Consider the following 20,884-nt stretch of genomic DNA (forward strand, 5'->3'; position numbering starts at 1 on the left):
ATTACGGGAGGGGAAGAAGGAAAACCAGTGAGCGATGACATAGATGAGCCACGCCTTAGCACCCACTTGTCCCCCATGTAGCCCCTTTTCTTTTTCTCTCTGCCATTCCTGGCATCGATCTTCCTATTTAAGGAGAAGAGATGGACATTCTAAGGCATTGCACACCAATATTGCAGAGGATAATGATTTTCACTAGAAGCGGCGTTCTGGCAGCAACCATTCTTAGCCTAGCTCGGTGGGTGGGCAGCAGGCAGTTATGCGATGTGTCCCTGCTCAACTCATCGCCAGGTTCCTGAGAAACACCTGCGGCCTGTAGCTCCATGGTGATGACAGCTTTGAACGCATTTGCAGCGGTGGCAGCAGCTGTTCAAATAGGCCGTCTCCCTGGGCAGGTGGGGCATGACCTTGCAGCTTCAGTGCCCATCACTCTTGAACCACAGCGTGCATGTGCCTGTGTCTCTTAGTCCAAAGTCTTTAGGTCCCTGGCCAGGGGCCTGCTCTGGAATGGTGGGTCAGAGCAGACTTGGAGAAGTGCATTCAGTCATAAGTGCAGTACGAGCTTTCTTCTGGCTGGCTTGCAAAGTACAGGATTAAATGGATATTTGTAATCCTCTTTCCTAGATAACAGAGGGATTGTATTCCTAAATCAATTCTAATGAATTTTTTTTTTGTATGCCAGAGCTACAAATGTGACACCAATCTAATTTATGGGAAATAAATGCTCCGTATAATAGTCAAGATATTTAACCAGCGTTTTTATGGCAGACATTAATCTTGTCCTCATAATTGACTAACCAAATGTATATTAAGGTGTAAGTAACATCACATGGTTTATTATTTAATGTGCTTAAAATACAACATCACACGCTGTACCCTTTACTGTGTACGGACATATGAAAAAGTCTGGAGCAGTGTGGTTCTCAGTCCTCGCCACAGAAATGGAGGCTGTCCCTTGAATAAACTTGTTTAGTGTTGAACTTCTGGGACAGTTGAAGGCTTTACATAGGTGTTAATTACATAAAATATGCAAAGATAAGAGGAACGTAACCCAGACCTTGCGGTACCAAACATCGCTCTGCACTGTACTTCTGCGTCCAGAGCGGTGTGGCAGAGCGGTGTGGCGAACCCGCGTGGCACACGCGGGTTACGTGTGCAGCCGGTGAAGCCGGTGGCAGTACCTGAGGGCTGGTTTAAGGACACAGCCAGCGCTTTATGACTTCGACGGTGAAAATCTGAAGTATCGAGATGGTGCATCTGATTTTTTAAAATTATTTTTTCTTTCCCAGATCCAATCCCTGTGGGGACCTTCTAAACATCCTTTATTAGTGGAAACGTTATTTTCTACAAAATGAAGGCAGCATCTGCATTTAAACCAGCGTTCCCGTGACTCCGATTCACCGGCTGCGGCTCATGAAGCAGCTTGCGATCTGAGGCGTGCAGGGTCCCCTGCGATGACAATATGACTAATAGCAAGGGAAGATCTGTTACTAATCCAACGAGCGGTGGTCCGGGTAGCGGAGGAGGTTTTGGAGACTGGACTAGGAGCTTAGACACAGTGCAGTCCGATAAGTTTTTAAACTTCCTGCTGAGTATGGTTCCAGTAATTTACCAGAAAAACCAGGACGACAGGCACAAGAAAGCGAACGGCATTTGGCAGGATGGACTGTCGACGGCGGCGCAGACTTTTGGCGCGCGGTCCGAGCCACGCGTGGAGTATCACAGCTTCTCGGAGCAGAGCTTCCACGGCCACGGCGGGCGCCCGCCGTCGGGCGGCAGCCAGACGTACGACGACTACGCCAACTACAACTACTGCGACGGCGAGGAGGCCTCGGAAACCTCTGCCATGCTGCAGGCCGAAGATGTGTCGAGTGATGGGGAGGAAGACGTCCTGTTGGAAGCGAGCCCGAAGGTCCCGAAGGAGTCCAGCGGCGTGATGGCACTGCAGATACTGGTGCCGTTTCTGCTCGCTGGTTTCGGAACAGTTTCCGCTGGCATGGTTTTGGATATAGTCCAGGTAGGTTTTCATCCGTAACTTCGCCCTTTTCGTTATTTAAAGTTCCATACGCAGGCTACTCATCTCAAACATTTACTTTGGATTCACGTTACTGCTTAGTAAAATGAACTGATGTTGACTCTGGGAAAGAATTTGCTCTTTGTAGGTGCTTTTCTGTTTGTTTTCCATTAGAAGTTCTAAGAGAATAGTCTTGCTCTGACCATACAGTGTATCTTCATGAAGGATTGCGATAATGAAGTTACCCTAAAATGGGTTCAAACAATACAGAGTGTTAAATTAAAGACAAAAAGTCTTCCTATTCCTCATGTCCAAACCACACTCTCCCTCCACAGGTTACCATCGCTATGTGTACATTGTTGTGGACACTTGCAGGCTTTTCTGTGCAGACGTGTGTGCATTTGGGCAGAGCTTTTATTTTTCAAAAATAAAAATGAAATGCTATACATATTTTTCTGCAACTTCTGTTCATTGCTTAATAATACATCTTGAACATCTTTTCAAACTAGTAACACAGATATTCTGCATTTTAAAATGAATGCTTGATGTTTCATTGTATGTATATGCCAAAATTTACTTATTCATTTCCCCACGCTGATGCTTTAATACATATCTTTATAAATATATTTTTATAATCTTATGCTAATGTTTTCATAAAATAGATTTTTTAAAAATTGCTAGACCTCAGGGTAGGTATATGTGTTTAAAATTTAATAGGTCCTATTCAATTGCCTTTTAAGTAGTTTGTACCAGTAAGTACTTTTATTTTTCTATGCCTTTATCAACATTGGATTGTCTTGTTTTTTGTTTTTGACAATTGATAGGAAAATGTTATCACATTTTTGTTAACATTCTTAAATTATCATTTAGTATTTTTTCATTGGCTCTTTTTATTTTTTTCTGTTAATATATATGAATTACTTTTTTGTGTCTTTTATCCATTTTTAAAATGTTTGAGGTCTGTCCAGAAGGTATCCAGCCACGTACTGTGAAAAATAGAGGCATTTATTGAAGAAGATACAAGATACAAGAAACATTGTATATAAGACAATGGAACCTTAGTCCTCTTCAAAGTAGGCGCCTTGAGACGTCATACAGGTCTCCCAGTGGTCATCAGCTGTCCCATCATATTTTGCTGAATCTTATCAATGGTCTGAAATCTCTTTCCATTCAAGGGTGATTTCAGTTTTGAGAAAAGTCAGAAGTTGCAGGGCACCAAATTTGGGTGATATGGGGTCTCAGTTACCTGGGTGTTCGATGTTTCACCAAAAAACTCTGACACATTGTTGTGATGAAGCTGCCAGTCACCAGTTGCCCATAGCCGCGGCCTTCTGAATCTTCTGAAGAGTTTCTATGGAGGAGTGTTCAAGCTTAATGCAAAATTTGATGATTTGTTGTTCTACTTGCTCAATCATTTTGAATGCAACAGCCACACAATACACATGCTCACTCAACAGCATCTACCGTCCCCACTGACTAGTACAGTGAAGTTGTCATTGTTCACACATGTGCATTCCAGCCCACTCTCTCCTTCTCTGCCGAGTTTTATCCATGTTGCGCAAACCGTTCTCATTCTTTAATAATTGCTGGACTTTTTCTGGACAGACCTTGTATATGCTACTTACTGATTTGTAGTTCTTAATGTAGTATAGTAACAAAATTACCTATTATATAATTCTTTTTCTAAAGTAGAACATTGTTAAGCTCTCGCATTCTGTTACTATCAGCTTTTACTCGTCAGTCAGAGAAAGACTGGCTCTGGGAAAGTCTTAGATGCATTGTCTCGTAATGTGCTGGTCTTCCATTGTCTGCTCCCTAAAAGAAATGTCAGGTCCTTTGTGCCTCTGAGATGCTTTCAACAGTTAACATTGTTATCTAAGTGGAAAACTTACATAAGTAGAAACGTAATTTTTCCACCATCAGACAGAGAAAGAATATGTAGAGAACTGTGTTAAGAAGTATGTTGAGCCCTGGCTGGTGTGGCTCAGTGGGTTGAGCACCACCTGCAAATGGAAAGGTCGCTGGTTTGATTTCCAGTCAGGGCACATTATGGGCCGGGTCCCCAGTTGGGGGCTTGCGAGAGGTAACCGACTGATGTTTCTCTTCCTTTCTTTCTCCCTCCTTTTGACTCTCCCTAAAAATAAGTAAAAATAAAATCTTTTAAAAAAGAAGTATATTGAATTTTTGAATGAAATATATTCAAGGGGGCCCATACCTATCTGTTCACTTGAAATATAATTTTTTCAAGTTCCTATAGTAGTATCACAGTTGCTGGAGTCAATAAGCTAATTTGGTAGACTTTTTTTTTTGATGTACTAGTTATTGTGAAGAAGCACTAAACATTTAGCTATGGAATGGTATCCTATATAGGAATAATGTGTTACAGCATAGATTGTCAGGCAGAATGTTTACATAGCTCATTATGTAAATACATTCCTCTGGTGTAATGTTTACTTATTTCTTGATACTGTACTATTTGAGAGAACAGCACACGCATAATTGGAAAAAGCCGCTTTTGTGATTTTGTGAACTTTAATACATACCCCTAAGCCTTAGGACTTTAGAGTGGGTGTGTTGACCTGGTACCCAGCAAGTTGCTAAAATCATTTAGTAATTTTAACAATTTTTTCTTTACATTCTTTGGAATTCCTTCATCATAATCCTATTATCTATGAATAAATATGGTTTTATTTCTTTCTAAATCTTATACATTTGAACTCTTTTCCTTGCCATTCCGTACTGGCTAGGATTTCCAAAGTATTACACCATAAAAAGGAAGTGGTAAGAGCAGGGAACCTTGCCTTATTCCGGATCCCAGAGAATACGCTTTCAGTAGTTCGTCATGAAGCAGGGGGCTGGCTGTTGAGTTTTGTAATGTTCGCTATGAGATTAAGAAGATTGTTTTTTAGTTTGCTCAGGATTCTTTTTGTAAAATCATGACTGGAGGTTGAATTTTATCACATGCTTTTTCTTATATTTATTTTCTACTTTATTTCTTGCTATGTTGACTTGTATTGGTTAAGCCACCCTTATATTTCTGAGATAAATGTAACCTGGTCATGATTCGTTGTTGTTTGTATAAAATTCTGATTGTTAATATTTTGTTTAGAGTTCTGGCATTTATATTCATGTATAAGATTAGCCTATAACTGTCCTCATAATGGCATGGGCAGATTTCCTATTAAGGTAGTGCTCGTCTCTTAGATGAATTTGAAAATGTTCTCTGTTTACCTCCCACTCTTTTTAAAGTTTTATGTAACTGTCATTATTTCTTCCTTAAGTACTTGGTATAATTTCCTGATGAATGCATCTGGGCCTGCAGTTTTCTTTGTGGGAATATTTTTAATTACAGCTTGAGTTTCTTTAAAGATTGTATTTATTTATATTTAGAGAGAGGGGAAGGGAGGGTGAGAGGGAGAGAAACACCGATCATCAATCTGTTGCCTCTCACTTGCCCCCAGCTGGGGACCTGGCCTGCAACCCAGGCATGTGCCCTGACTGAGAGTCAAACTGGTGACCTTTTGGTTCGAAAACCAGCAGTCTGCGAATCCACTGAGCCACACCAGCCAGGGCACAGCTTGAGTTCCTTTAAAAGTCACAGGGCTCATCCAATTTTCTATTTCTTTTTGTGTTACTTTTGGTAAGTTTTCACGTTTTCTTTTAACTGTTACATCCCTAGAAGTATCCCTAGCAGTGGGTGGTTTAAACAACAGACATTTATTCTCACGGTTCTGGAAGCTGGGAAGTCCAAGGTCAAGGTGCAAATGAAAAGAGTGTCAAAAAGTTCTTTTTTTTTCTTTTTTCTTTTTTTCTTACAGCACTGGGAGGTGTTCAAAAAAGTAACAGAAGTTTTCATTTTAGTCCCTGCACTACTTGGTCTTAAAGGGAACTTGGAAATGACATTGGCATCTAGACTATCCACTGCGGTGAGTTTCCCCACCTGAAAGGATGTGTGGTGAAAACCATGTACACAGTTAGGCTCACTTCCATGAGCCATCTGCCCATGAATGTCAGCCAAAAATTAATTAAGCCATCAGGGAGTATTACTAATTGGTGTCTTGGAAGCCAGTTACATCGCTCCATTGTTACACTTTCAGATTCAAAATTTAAAAGACAGATTCCTCTCAAGTGATGATATGAAGCAGTAAGTACGTGTAAAAATATTAAAATAAACAATAAAAGTGAGGGCTACAATCTTAGGCTCATCTGAAAATACTTGAAATGCATCATCAGCAAGCAATGTGTGCAGCTTTAGTTTATGAAAGGATTTCAATGGAACTGCTCCATCACTGTCCACCAAATTTTCAAACCTAAGAATCAAAGAGGTAAGTTTTTATCTTGTCAAATATTACATGAGCGGAGAGAACGCCTAATGATTTGGCAACACCACCGTTCTCAGCAGTAGATTGGCCAAACCAGCCACAGATGGTCTTGGTTCTCTCGTTTGAGAGTGGGCGCCTCTACAGCGTTCAGAACAGGACGTCTGGTGGCCCCAGGATCAGTCTAGCAGCCCTCACTGTTAAGGAATTATTTCTAGTACTTGCTTCAGCAGCACATACACTAAAACTGGAATGATGCGGAGAAGATTAGCACGGCCCCCCGGCGCAAGGATGACATGCAAATTTGCGAAGCATTCCATGTTTTAAAAATACCGTTTCTAGAAAATTTAATAATAAAAGGGTGATACAATTTAAAACTTGCTTAAATGTCTTATTTTTTTAGTGTCCCAGAAATTCGTTATGGAATGGTCACATTGTATGCCACTGAATATTGACTGGAACACTTGGGCATTAGGCATCCAGCAGGAATGTGTGTCCAGCATTCCTTTAGCTTTTGTCTTAAAATAAAGCTGTTCTGTAGTTTCACCAAGGTGGTCGGAGTCAATCGTTGTATACACTTGAGTTCTGTGTGTCATCTTTTCCCAGTGATCTATGCATGCATTACGTTTTAGAAACTGGTGGATCACCCAGGTAGAACCCAATCCAAAAGGCTTTTTGGCAGGAGAGGAAAATAAAGAAAGATCGTGCAGAGTGTAGGCTTTTTTTGTTTGAGGGACTCCCCCAGCCCCTGGATCTCTTGGGGCAAAGACCCTACAGTCTCACCAGCTTGAGGTAAGGGAGTCAAAAAATGAAATGAAATGAAATGAAATGAAATGAAATGGGCAGAAATGTGAGAGGAGCCTATGCCTTAAAGACAAATATCCTAGCTAAAATTTGTGCGTGTTTGCTTTCCTGACTAAGTGCCTTCTGTGACTTATGCAGAGCTGTAGTGGCATAAAGTTGAAGTTTTGTTGGTTTGAATTATCAGGTAAATAGAGTTTGGAGGTGACAGAGCAGGTGGAAATTGGGGGAAATTGGGGGTGAATCCCAGCAGCAAGAGAAACCACCGAGAAGAGCCCCCCGAGTCTAGGTAGAAATCCTGCCCAAGCGTTTGGCTGGCTGTTGAACTGCGCAGGCGCCAAGGAGATCGCCAGAGGGCGAGGCTGAAAGCAGGAGCTGGGAGCTGAAAGAGCTGGGCAGAGATCTGAGCTGCTGCCCATGGAGAGGGACCCCTGGGTCTGTAGTGATGAGTCTGTGAAAATTAACCGCCCGTTGCAAGGGAAAGCCAGTAATCCTCAGAACAATGTAACAATCCCAGTCGTGGTGCATATTATTCTACTGTCTAGTTTTCAACCAGAAAATCGCTGCATGTGGAAAGAAACACAGAGGTGTGATGGATTTACATTCAGGAGAAGTGCAATTCCTATTTGCTCATTGGAAAGTGACTGGAAATGGGCCCAGATGTTGGATTTAACAACATTTTTCAAAGTTACTAGTATACATATGTTCAAAGAACTAAAGGGAAAAATGTTCAAATAATTAAACAAACATATATCTTAATGAGTGAACAGATGGGACATCTTAAGAATAATGGATACTATAGAAAAGAATCAAATGTATTATATTGGTGATAGTGGAAGAGAGGATTTGTGAATTTGAAGATAGAAATAGTCCAATATGAAGAATGGAGAGGAAAAAAATACTGAATATAAACAGAGCCTCAGATACCTGTGGACAATAAAATGATTTGAAACAAGTATATGATTTATTGATATGCTAAATATGGTCAAATGTTAATATTTGACAAAGCTAGGTGGTGGGAATATAATTGCTCGTTACTTTTAAAAGCAGTTACTGCTGTTTGATTTTATCTTACTTTTTTAAAAAGGATTTTATTTATTTATTTTTAGAGAGGGAAGGGAGGGAGAAAGAGAGAGAGAGAGAAACATCAATGTGCGGTTGCTGGGGACCGTGGCCTGCAACCCAGGCATGTGCCCTGGCTGGGAATCGAACCTGCGATGCTTTGCTTCACAGCCCGTACTCAATCCACTGAGCTATGCCAGCCAGGGCTTATCTTACTCACTTTTGAAAAAATTAACTTTGTCAAAGAGTTTTGATAGGGATTGCCTTAAATCTATAGATTGCTTTAGGTAATATGGACATTTTAACAATATGAATTCTCTCGATCCAGGAACAAGGAACATCTTTCCATTTTTTGTGTGTCTCCTTCAGTTTCTTTCCACAATGTCTAGTAGATCCCAGTGTCTCATACCTGTTTCTTGAACATGAACCCTGAGATAGTTTCACTCTTTGAACATTGCTTGTCCCTTATGACTCATCTGAGCAAAAACCCAAGTTGGCAAAACTACAAACACAAATTTCATCAAGAATTCAGATTTCCAGGCTTAGGAAAGAAATATACAAATTAAGACAGCAGGAATAATTGTTCTAACAGTTTTCTAGATTGGTACAGGAGATGTTGATGTGGCAGTTAACCTAATAGCCGGAAGACACTGAGCCAAACTCAGTTTGGCCATGGTTAAAACTACCCACAAATAATAACCCGTATATACTTTCCACTTTACCCATTTACCTATCTTCCATGACCAAGCAGTTGATGAAGAATTGAAGTCTTTCTCAGTATAGTATTTTTCATAATGAATGGTTGCTCATTGTTTTCCAAAAGACTGCATTAGAAAACTTGTCAGATTTGGATATACATTTTTTTTGAATCCTAAGTGGTTGATAAGTATGATTTGGCTTACAGTGCAATTTAATATGTGAACAATAATCTTTTTTGGAGAGTATTCTTCCACTCAGCTGAAAGATGTATAAACTTCAATAGGGCGATACGTGACCAAAACTCACATTGGACTGAGTGAGTGTTTTATTGTTAACAGGGTTAGTCATGACTCAAATATAAACTATGGACAAGTGAATGATTTGTTTATGTCTGGGGTTTTGGTCAATAATTCTTCAAATTATAGTACTTTCTCGATGTGGAATTAGATGCTAGCAGCTCAGAATTATGTATTTACATTGGGCCTAAATACATAAAATTTAGGATGGGCATTATGGCATTAGTTGTAAAATAACATTAGCAGATTAGCAGGCCGGCAGGTAATACTAGCTGGTCCACTAGTTCTCGTGAGCTAGTAATTAAGCAAAAAAAAAAAAAATCTTAAATGTCTCAGGCAACCTGCATGTGAGATGCAAGACTGGTAGTGAGTTCAGAGTTCTATTTAAAGTCTAATGTGAGTTCAGCAGATTTACTAAAGAATTACCTTTGGCTTTAAGACTTCACATGCTGTTTAACAGAATAGAGAACATATAGATTCTTCAGTGATAATATGAAAATTTCCACCTTAACAGGTAAATATCGGGAAGATGGATTCACCCATTGAAAAGTGGAATCTAATAATTGGCAACTTGGCTTTAAAACAAGTAAGTGATGCACGCATTTGTTTATAGACCTTGGATTTACAGCTCTGGCTGCTACCTGTGGAATGGAATACATTTTAGTCAAGCCAGCCATTTGACTGTTTCAGGGGGCCCACGATGATGATGTAGTGCTGGGAGAAGGGGTAGGATGCACGCACATCCGTGACTCGAAAGTTTTCTTTGTCTAGAAACTGCTCATGTTCTTCTAAATATGAAAAACAGGTCACATACAAAGTATAGAAAATACTTTCTACCGTAAGTGTGTAGTAGAGCCAGAATTTGAGTTAATATCTGTACAAGTACATATTTAGCATTTCTTGGCCTAGGTACTATTTTTCTACTTTGATATTTTATACAAATCCTCTTATTTAATTAAACTTTGCTCTTTTTTAATTTTATTTTTTTACTTACTATTTTTGGGGTTCTTGTAAGAGTTTATTTCAGTCAAAATGAGGATACATCCCCAAGAGCAAGATCTCAAATGCTCCCAAGAATCCTTAACTCTTTTTTTTATATAATGTGGTCAGATGTTTGATTAAGCTGAGTTTTCCTTAATTTGCGAATAATACTAATGTTAATGTACATGAACATATTAAATTGTCCATTATGTACACATAAATTTACATAGAAATTATCTACAGTTCCTTCTCATTTCAGGTGACTCTCTCTTCTTTTCCCACCACCTTCTTGCGTCTCCAGGACACAGGAAGGCAGCCACCTGAGTAACTCTAGCATTCTAGCAAGTGCAAGCTTAGGAAATGCTTACTTTTTTTTTCTTAAATCCTCACCTGAGGACATATTTTTCTTTGTTTTTAGAGAGAGAGGAAGGGAGAGAGAGAAACATCAATGTGAGAGAGAAACACGGATTGGTTGCCTCTCATGCACACCCCACATAGGGATTGAACCCACACACCCTGGGTATTTGCCCTGACTGGGAATCAAACTGGCAACATTTCATTTTATGGGATGATGCTCCAACCAACTGAGCCACACTCTCCAGGAATGCTTAGTTATTTTAGTGACCTAGTTAGGTCAACTAGGGCATCATGTTGAGAACATGGTTGCGGAAGAGGAATTTATTATATCGCATTTCAAAGGCAAGGACATTTTGGAATATAGACTATTAAAAAAATCATGAAACTACTACTAAAGTCAAAAGGTTAGAGATAATAAAATGTGGCATCTAATCTTTAATCTCAGCTCTGACTTTACCCAGCTATATAACCTTTGTTAACTTCCTTAACCTTTCTGGACTTACTTTTCTTCTTTCGAGTCCTGGCATTGCATTAGAGATGTCCGTGATCCTCGTCAGCTTGAGACTGTAGGAATCTGTGCAGGGATGATAATCAAAATGTATACCAACCAGTAGACTACTATAATTTAATCTATAAATAAAACTTTGAAATCATATTTTTAATTTAATTTAATTTTTTTAAATATCCTAAACTCTTACCAAGTAGTATGCGCTGTATCCATCAAATCATTCCAATAATTCCCATCTCAGCATTTAATCTTTGCTTCCACTCTTGGTCTGAGACTTTCCCTTGTCATCCTCTCTCCCTGCGACTGTCCGTCAGGGTGGGAGCCAGAGGTGGCTGGGGACTCACTGATCCCAGAGGCCATGTCCTGAAGTCCGTGTCTGCCTGCCTCACTCCGCCAAGAATGCATGAGAAACAGGGAGGCCCATGTAGGCCCATGAGGACACAACTGGTGCCAGCCAGTGAGGCAGCTCCTGGTCGGGGCCAGTAGAGAGAACAGAAGGGAGAAAACAAGAGGGGCCAGGCTGGGGTGATGGTGGTAGTGCTCTGCCTGAGGCTTTGTCTGCTAAAGCCTGGGAAGGAGGAGATGAGCTTGGGGAAAGGGAAGGGATGGGCAGAAAAATGGCTTCTCCGACTGGCTGGCTGCAGAGGGTAGAGGTGGGGAAGGATGGGAAGGAAGCACAGAGCAGGCTCTCAAGAGCCGGAATGTGTGCTTTCTGACTACGCAGTGTGATCCCAAGCAGATGACCTCTTACAGGTTTCTTAACCATGCTACAGGGTGGCCACCTTGACCAGTGTGTGAATTGCCAAATGAAGCAAAGTTCCCAGTCCCACTGGAGAGCCCTTATGTGACCTGGAGGGCTGTGCCCTGCACTCAGTCTAGTTAGGGCTCTGGCCCCCCAATCGCCTCCCCAGCTACTCCTTGAACGCAGATTTACCTCTTCTCTTGGGTACAATTAGGCGTTTCTTTTGCAGGTTTACGGACTAGGACTTCCTCGTCCCAGCTGTGTGCTTCTATTTCCATTTGTATACATATATGTATTTGCCAGCATGTCTGCCGCAGGCTCCCTAGCTCTGTATGTGATTTCCAAGAAAAACCTTGGAATCACAGTGCTAGAATTCACATTAGTAATTGATTGTACTGCTTTTACATAGTATTTACTCACCAGTGTGAAAATGCTGACCTAGTTTGGCAGCGGGTACAGCCAGAGCGATGCTGACAGCTTGCATCTGAGCTCTGAACCTGTGGGTGCATCACCAGGAGCTGATGGAAGATCGTGGGGCCGGAATCCAGGCTTCTGGATTCGCCAACCCTGGCTCTTCGGGCTCCTCTGTCAAGTTACTGTGTGACAGGATTAGTTTTAACCCAGAGCCCTGGATTTCAGCACATGGATTAGCTTCAGAAAGCCTGTGAGCACCCAGAAATCCTACTCAAAATAGTGTATCTCTATAAAAATTTTTGTCAGATTGTCAAAGGAGTCCATGACACAAAGACAGTAAAGAATCAGTAAGTCAGATGATTCCTTAAGGGTTTCTTTCTTTAAAAAAAAGAGAGAGAGATTTTACTTATTTAATTTTAGAGAGGGAAGGGAGAGAGAAAGAGAGGGAGAGAAACAGCAGTGTGTGGTTGCCTCTCATGCGCCCCCTACTGGGGACCTGGCTGGCAACCCAGGCATGTGCCCTGATTGGGAATCGAACCAAGGGACCTTAAGGGTTTCTTTTCGTTTTGCCATTCTACTAATACAATTCTAAGAGTGCCCAGCCAGTGTTACTCTTAGTTGCTGGGTTTTGGGGTTGTTTTCCTTTGAGCATTGCTTTATGCTACTACTGCGGAAAGCATTTTATGTATTAATGTAGTGCATTTACATCTCAAAATAACCCTTTTAAATTAAATTGTTGTTATTGTCATTTTTCAGATTAGGAGCTAAAGTTTCTATACCATTAATCATGATTGTGATTATATTTAAGGTTTAATGTCTGTCTCTCCCACCGACCAAGAGCTCCCTGAGAGCAGGGACCGAATCTGTTTTGACCACGGTTGTAGCCCAACACCAAGCACAGTGCCTGATACATAAGAGATGCTAAGTTGATAGACGTTGAAGGAATGAATTTGAATAATTTGCCACAAGATTAAGTGCTATGTTCAGGAGTCAGACTCTTGTCATTGGATTATAAAATCCATTCTCTTGCCAACACTGCCTCCAGCGTCAGATTTCAATTTCGTGGGTTGTGTGCTTTCCTTAGATGATCTGTGGATGGCACCATCAAAGTCACTCCTTGTTAAAGAACAGGTTCTGGCCCCTGTTCCTTACCTATTGCCACCAGGTCAGTGCGTCTGGAGAACCCACTCACTGCCTCAGGGAATGTTACAACTAAAAATACAGGGCCCGGCACAAATAACACCCCCTTTTTATTACAAATTCTTTTTATTACAAAGGCATAAGCACGTACTTCTGTAATATAACAAATCACACTCAAGCAATCCAAATGACACTTCAGGTGAAGTGTTCAGATTAAAACTATAAATTATTACACCCATATAATTACCTTACCAACCACACTCAAGCAGGCGTTACTTCTGCCGGACCCTGTATAGTAGCTTCCCTAAAAGGTAAGGCAGCTCAATTACCATATGCAATACTTTCTTCTGACTTCTTATATGCATATTTATATAAGCAGATCTAAAAAAAATGTGTTTTTGAGATGAATAATTCTGTTGGATTTTATGAAAAAAAATTTTTTTTAGGTTCAAGCAACTGTCGTGGGTTTTCTGGCGGCTGTGGCGGCAATTATATTGGGCTGGATCCCGGAGGGCAAGTACTACCTAGACCACTCCATTCTTCTGTGCTCCAGCAGCGTGGCCACCGCCTTCATCGCGTCTCTGCTGCAGGGTGAGTGCGTTTCACAACTGTCTGCTCGTGCAGTCTTGTATTTCCCCAGCTTGGCCCGTTTCTATTTAAATGGCACATATCTGTAATAAAAAACATCAAAAAGTCATGTACAAACTTCTAAAATATCTTATTTCAGGAGTATTTACACTTATTATATGTAAACTTTAGTGCAGAACAGGCTTTCTGAGTTGCCTCCTGGCCTTATGGGTGCTGGTACGGCTCCCAAACACGACCAGGCGAACAGCTCAGAGAGCCGCTGGTTTCTGTTAACCTAATTGGGAAACCGCTTTTGGGAAATCATGCTGGGGATTTACTGGCTTGCCAGTTCAGCAGCAAGGGTTCTTAGACTTCTGAGTTCCCAAAGCAGTCTGTCTGTAGAAACTTTTTATTTTGCCTCAACTTTTTAAGACAAAGATTTTATGTATTTATTTTTAGAGAAAGGGGAAAGGAGGGAGAAAGAGAGAGAGAAGCATTGATTGGTTGCCTCTTGCAGGTGCCCTAACTGACTGCTGGCCCACAACCCAGGCATGTGCCCTGACCAGGAATCGAACTGACAACCTTTTGCTTTGCGGGCCAGTGCCCAACCAGCTGAGTCACACCAGTCAGGGCTCCGTAGATATTTTTTAAAGTTTCAGATTTTAAAGAAAACTCTTCATTGTCTCTCTGGCAATACAAATGTAACCATAAGCTTAATATAGCCGGTGGTTGGCTATGGAATTTCAAAGAGTCAGAATTTTTTTTTAATTAACTATATTAGAAATGTTCAGCTGGAGTATCATTTTTAAATATTTACTAATACAAACTCCACTGGTTTGCTAGAAGAAACTCATGTAGAGTCATTTCCAATCTATAGATGCTGTGAAGTCCTGTTTTATTATAGCCATATTTGGGCTTCCATACTGACTTTTGACTGGCACACCAGTAAAACTAATCTTAAATGGTCTCTCCTTGGCATGCTTTTAATGAGGGTTGGCATGAGAAAATGTATACAGTGAGGTGTAGATGTAAACGTTATCATTTTCCTCCCTTCTGTGACTGAGGAAAGTAAGGGTTTAAAAGTGTGAGTGCAGAGTCCCATTTTGATCCTCTAGTCTTCAGCTGTAGGTTCCTAGACAAAAACTTTGGATCGAGGGACTGTCTTTTACAAAGACAACTTCTGGCCTCCTGTCCAAAATTTAATTACCCCCTCCTCTTAGTATTCTAGCACTCTCCGTAATACAATGGAGCAAGCATTGCTGGCTACCTCAACGTTAAACAAATCTCTTTTTATTGGTGTTCTTCCCCGTTGCAATGCATATAAATGTGACTTACCTTTCTTTGATATTTTCATGCTTTATTTGAAGGTTCAAATAAAATCTTTGGGTTTGATGCACACAAGCACGTTACATCTAAGACATACACGTTACATGTCACTACATTTGGAACTTCAGCATTAATGTCATTTCACAGCAGTTTTCAGGTGTCCAAATGCAACATTGAACACCTCGAGTCTCTTGTTTGAGAAGTGCCCCCTGGGGTTTTGTTGACAGGCATTTGGCTGGGCACGAGTGTTGAATGTTTTGTTGGCTGATGTCAGCTTGCCTAAGCAATCTAATTGGAATTGAACTGCTGTTTGTCCAGCCTGTATATTTCAGTGTTTAGGGGGATCGGTTGTCTTTAAAATTATGGGATAAAAGTAACAACTTTCTTTCTTCCAGGAATAATAATGGTTGGCGTTATCGTTGGTTCAAAGAAGACGGGCATCAACCCTGATAATGTTGCCACACCCATTGCTGCTAGTTTTGGTGACCTTATAACACTTGCCATATTAGCTTGGATAAGTCAGGGCTTGTACTCCTGTCTTGGTAAGTTGACTTGAAGCTAAATATAATATGTTCTTGAGTCCCTTTAAGGAAATATTATGATAACAATGCCATGAATCTGTGGTGGCCTTCATCTGAAATAGAACTGTGGTTGAGATGGATTAGGACAATAACTGCCATTTGTTGTATACCTTCTATGTATTATGGTTGTCATATACTTTCTTCTTAGAGTTTAAAACTCTGTAAGATTTATCACCTCTAGTTCCAGGTGAGAAAACTGAGGATCATACAGTTTACATATGTTCCCCACTACTGGTAGGAAGGTTGAACATGGTCTGTCATGTTCTGTGACTTCTGCCCTTTCCTCTAAATGTGTAGCCAGCAAGGAGTCCACCCAGTGTCCTGATCTGTGCACTGGACTACTGTCCCGGGACATAAAGTTATGGTGAGGCTTGAAACTTAGTGATTTTTCCCCAATCAGAAACCAGCGTGGCAGTTAACAAGAAGAAAAAAAATCACCATGAACTTTAACCTGAATGTTATGAGACGTTGGAGTCATCTTATAGATGTGATTCCTGATGACAGTGATAGAGTATTTATAGAATCGAGTGAATTGTTTTACTACAGATTTATACTCTGGGACTACTATCAATGTAAATGACTATGATTCATGAGAATTGATTTAGTGCTAACAGGTGGTTGTGGTTCATTTTTTTTAGATGCCAAATTTTTAAAAAATTAAAACAGAAACCCACAGTAATACAAAGAAAAAAATGGTTTATATGGCAAACCAGAAGCATTTATTCATATATCGTTATATATTTTCACAGATTCTATACACATTTGTGGTACATTTTACAGTAAATCGAAAGTACATTTGGTTTGAAGAAGGGTCGGAGATAAATGTTTTCAAACTAAAGAAAGGGTTTTGCCCCAGCTGGTGTAGCTCAGTGGATTGAGCACAGGCTGCGAACCAAAGCGTTGCAGGTTCGATTCCCAGTCAGGGCACATGCCTGGGTTGCAGGCCATGATCCCCAACAACCGCACATTGATGTTTCTCTCTCTCTTTCTCCCTCCCTTTCCTCTCTAAAAATAAATAAATAAAATCTTTAAAAAAAAAAAGAAAGGGTTTTAACTTAATGAAGGCAGAAATTATTTACTACTTTTGGAGCCATCAAGGGAGACTTCCTAGTATATAAAATTACCTGAGTCATTTAATGAGTGGCATAACAATATTCGGGGACTTCCGGTCAAGATGGCGATGTAGGCAGCCGTGGCTCACTTCTTCACCCCACCACATCAGAGTTACAGCTAAAGTAGAGAACATCCATCACTCAGGAACGTCAGAAACGGAGCCGAATGGAAGTCTGACAACTATGGAATTAGTTGTCAGGAACCACATCCACCCTGACTGGTAGGAGGGCCACAGACTCAGAACAGGCTGATCCAGCACCCACATGGCTAAAAAGTCAGGAGGGATATCTTGGGAGCGAGGAGTCCCAGACCCACACCAGGCCCCCCGGCTCAGGAAGATAAGTCCCCACAACTTCTGGCTGCAAAAACCAGTGAGGATTGAATCGGTGGAAGAAACTGCTGGAGCCCCAAGCAGTTCCTTCTAAGGAACCCGCACACTGACTCACCTACTGAGACTCACTCCCTGTGAGGTCAAAACAATATTTGATAAGATTTGATGCATACATTTGAGGAATATTTTTCTCCTTTAGAAGGTTGTATGTCTGCACTTGAAGTAAGGACAATAAACAATCAATGGCCCACATGCCAGACCTTGTTCCCGTAGGTCTCGTGTTTTTTCTTTGCTGTGGAATGTGCAAGGAATGATAGAAATTCAAGTCTATGCAGGATAATCCTCAATTCCTTTGTCTCCTCGTCAATAAAAGCACAGAAAATGAGAGTTAAGTTACTAACAGGGTAATCTGCTCTAATGTATATTCCTGGGTGATAATTGGTCATACTTTTCTCCTCCACATTATTACACAGTTTAGAAATGGATGCTGAAGTCAGGGATCGAAACACTAGCTTATGGCTGGTGTTAGAGAATGTGACTAAATGCGGCTCTCCTACTGTGTTAATTAAACGCACTCACCCACTCCCAGGCAGCTAGCTGGACAGCTTGGAGTCCTCACCCCCACAGGACAGGCTGCTGACTGTGTTGGGGAGGGGAGACTGTCGTTACTAGGCAGCATCCCCAAGGAGAAAGGGATGAGTTAGCCATGCTTCGTGCCCCTTTCCCTGGTCTTCCTAATTAGGGGAGTCTCTCCCACTTGGAGGAAGAGGGAAGAGGGAAGAAGGGGAGAGTAGAAGAGAGTGAAAGGATTCTTCCTAAAAGGACAGCAATTCTGTGGGTCTGGCCAGGAACACTGAGGATGGAGGTGGGCATGGGAAAGGGGGGAAGCTAGTGGTCTGAGATGGCTCCCCTTACATACACAAACAAGAGAGGTATCTCATTGCAGACGTGGGTGCTTAAGTGACCATGCGGCCACTTTAACACATTTCTCAGCTGCTTGCTGAGGACCAGGGTGTCTCCTCAGTTAAAGCCACAGTCGTAAAAAGGTTAAGAAAAAAAAAAAAGGAGACCATTGAAGAACATTATTTTAATAAATAGGACAATGTTATAATGATACAGACCCAATGATGAGATTCCAGAAGATAAATCAAGTTGAGAGGAAAATAATGTATGGTGGCTTTTCAAATTTTATTTTTTTTTAATTATACAAGTGCTGAACTGTCCTTATAAAAGACTTAATCATAGTGTGTTGCCATGTAAAGTTTCAGTTTCTGAGTGTTATAGATGATACATTAGCAGTTTAACTGGATCAGGAAATAAAGTGAAATGGAGTGCTAACGTCAGAGACCGTAATTTTGAAAAATAATTTTATTATTAAATTTTGCTTAGACTTTTTAGGTTGTGTCTTCTAAAAATTGGCTTAAAATAACTCAACATGAATTCATTAAAACAGGATCTTTTACATCCCATCTGTATCATTTATGTCCCTGAAAAGATATTTTTAATGGGCTACTGTGAGGATGTGATTTATAAGAAATGCATATTTGGTCATTCGTATGATCACAATGCATTTCTCATATACATTTGGTCTTTGTTCAAGGCTCCTGGCTCACAGCCTCCCAAAGTCCTTGACATTTTCTGAGCGCTAAGAACAGTGGGAACATCTTTTGTCCTAATGACCTGTCCTCCATGCCGGGTGTGGCCTGTGGAGTCCGATGCTGTCTTCCCGCATACAGCGTCAGAACCGGGCTGAATGCTAGGATGCTCCGCTGGTGGCTGAGAAGTGCACTCCCAGAGTGGAATTGGTTCAGAATCATAGCTGCCGATGGATTCCTCAGTCGATTTAATGGTTCAAGGTTTTTCTGAAGTGTGTGTTTGAACTTCTAAAGTCCGCATTGTGAGCACTAGGGGGCCTCGTAAGATCGGCGGTTGTAAGCCTAGCATTGTGTTGGTGGTATTCTGAATGCAAAGGTTAGGAGCAGGCAGCTTTCAAGTCCAAGACCCCATTCATTCATCCTGCGGAGATGCCTAGTTCTTAGAACAAAGTTTAATCCCTGAATTATGTTAAACACATAATTAGCAGTTTTTAGAGATAAAACGAGGATTTCAGGGCAGCTGTAGGCTTTGGTTACAAACAGAGGCCATGTATTGTTATGCAGCTCTCAAAGAACTGGACTTTGAGAAACGTCTCACTTAGAATTTTAGATATTCAGAGATGACTTTGAAAAGCTCCTCTCATGTCCTGTTAGCTTTGATACATGTTAGCTTTGAAGACTCACTCGATGTTCATTCAATGTGCTGCCTTTTATTTATTTATTTATTTGAAGATTTTATTTATTTCTAGATAGAGGGGAGGCGAGGGAGAATGAGAGGGAGAGAAACATCAATGTGCGAGAGAAACACCCATCGGTTGCCCCTCACACACCCCCAACTAGGGACTTGCCCACAATTCAGGCTCGTGCCCTGACTGGGAATCGAACTGGCAACCTTTCAGCTCAAAAGCCAACACTCAGTCCACTGAGCCACACCAGCCAGGGCATGTGGACTCTCTTTTAGTCTTGATAAAATTTGCCGATATCTGATATCTTAAGTAAATACATATTTTTCCCCTTCTCACCTTTCTAGTTCTTACAAAAAAAAAAAAAGACCAAACAAGCCCAAGAGCTTTGTTTGCTTCTATTGACTTTATTTTTTGGAGTCATCCTGAGTAAGTCTTTATTGCTTAATGAACAGAGTCCTCAGAAACGTATCTTCTCAAGGCCCAGCCTGCCCTTCTCTTCCTTGTACCATTTCCTCCAGCCGGACATGTTTACTGATTCTCATACAAGCCTGTGGTTTTTCTCTCTTCTTTCTTATGTCGTCCCCTCCACTCCATGAAAGCTACACAGAACCAGCATTTTTCAGTGTTAAATGTTTAGAGTTCCCCAATCTTAGGTGATCCATTCCTCCTCTGGATTCCCATAGCACTTTATCGATACTTCTCTTAAAGCATTCTTTACATTTGGGCAGTCATTATAGCTTTTTATGTAAATATGGCTCTTTCCTTTGTGAGGGTATAAGTTTCTTGAAGATAAACCTGTTTTATTTCTTTTTGTAGCGCCCCATAGTGGATGTTAAGTAAATTACACTTTCACCAAATCATGTACTCCTTTTGAAAGCTACCCAATTAATGTGAGCAGAGGTTATTCAGGAAGTGGTAGATGCATGGAAAATAGAAGATTGATATCCTTCTGAATGATTGTATCATGGTATCTATCCAGTAACATAAAAGATTATAACAAAAAAATGATCCTTTTGATGAGGACTTAGTACTAGGGAAATATTGCTAGGGTATCGTGCCTTAGCAGAAAGCTTCTAGAGATTAGTATCACTATGGAAAAATTAAAATGGCAACGTATGGCTTTAAAAAATCTATTTCAAATAGAAGAGGAAATAGAAAGTTTGGAGAGTAATCTAACTTCTGGACTATGATATGCTTTGGTATGGTTTGCAGAGAAAATGCAAAGGCATTCATTCATTCATGTAGTGATCTCTAAACAGGCAACAATATTTAAAAGCTATTAAAAAATTCTGAAGTTGGCCAGTAACTGAAATAGGTGCACACGACTGTTGTCTCTTTCTTTCTTGTTGCTTGCA

At 40.8% G+C, this 20,884-nt stretch overlaps 1 protein-coding gene and 1 non-coding gene across 5 annotated transcripts in view; both read left to right on the plus strand.

Moving 5' to 3' along the window:
* Positions 1 to 20,884, plus strand: part of SLC41A2 (solute carrier family 41 member 2) — an 88,825-nt gene that overhangs the window by 18,855 nt on the left and 49,086 nt on the right. For all 4 annotated transcript variants that reach the window (XM_045826570.1, XM_045826574.1, XM_045826573.1 and 1 more), the window contains 5 exons: positions 1,287 to 2,014; positions 5,830 to 5,937; positions 9,703 to 9,774; positions 13,777 to 13,921; positions 15,619 to 15,765. In XM_045826570.1, coding sequence (XP_045682526.1) covers positions 1,460 to 2,014; positions 5,830 to 5,937; positions 9,703 to 9,774; positions 13,777 to 13,921; positions 15,619 to 15,765 — 1,027 coding nt within the window. In that variant the 5' untranslated portion in view covers positions 1,287 to 1,459. The remainder of the gene's footprint in view (positions 1 to 1,286; positions 2,015 to 5,829; positions 5,938 to 9,702; positions 9,775 to 13,776; positions 13,922 to 15,618; positions 15,766 to 20,884) is intronic.
* LOC123810753 lies at positions 6,548 to 6,656 on the plus strand. The gene has a single exon (XR_006784307.1). It is a non-coding gene; the product is annotated as a U6 spliceosomal RNA (small nuclear RNA).

This window comes from Phyllostomus hastatus, unplaced genomic scaffold (genome assembly GCF_019186645.2).
Source record: "Phyllostomus hastatus isolate PE091 unplaced genomic scaffold, TTU_PhHast_1.1 phas_scaffold_755, whole genome shotgun sequence".
Classification (NCBI taxonomy): domain Eukaryota; kingdom Metazoa; phylum Chordata; class Mammalia; order Chiroptera; family Phyllostomidae; genus Phyllostomus; species Phyllostomus hastatus.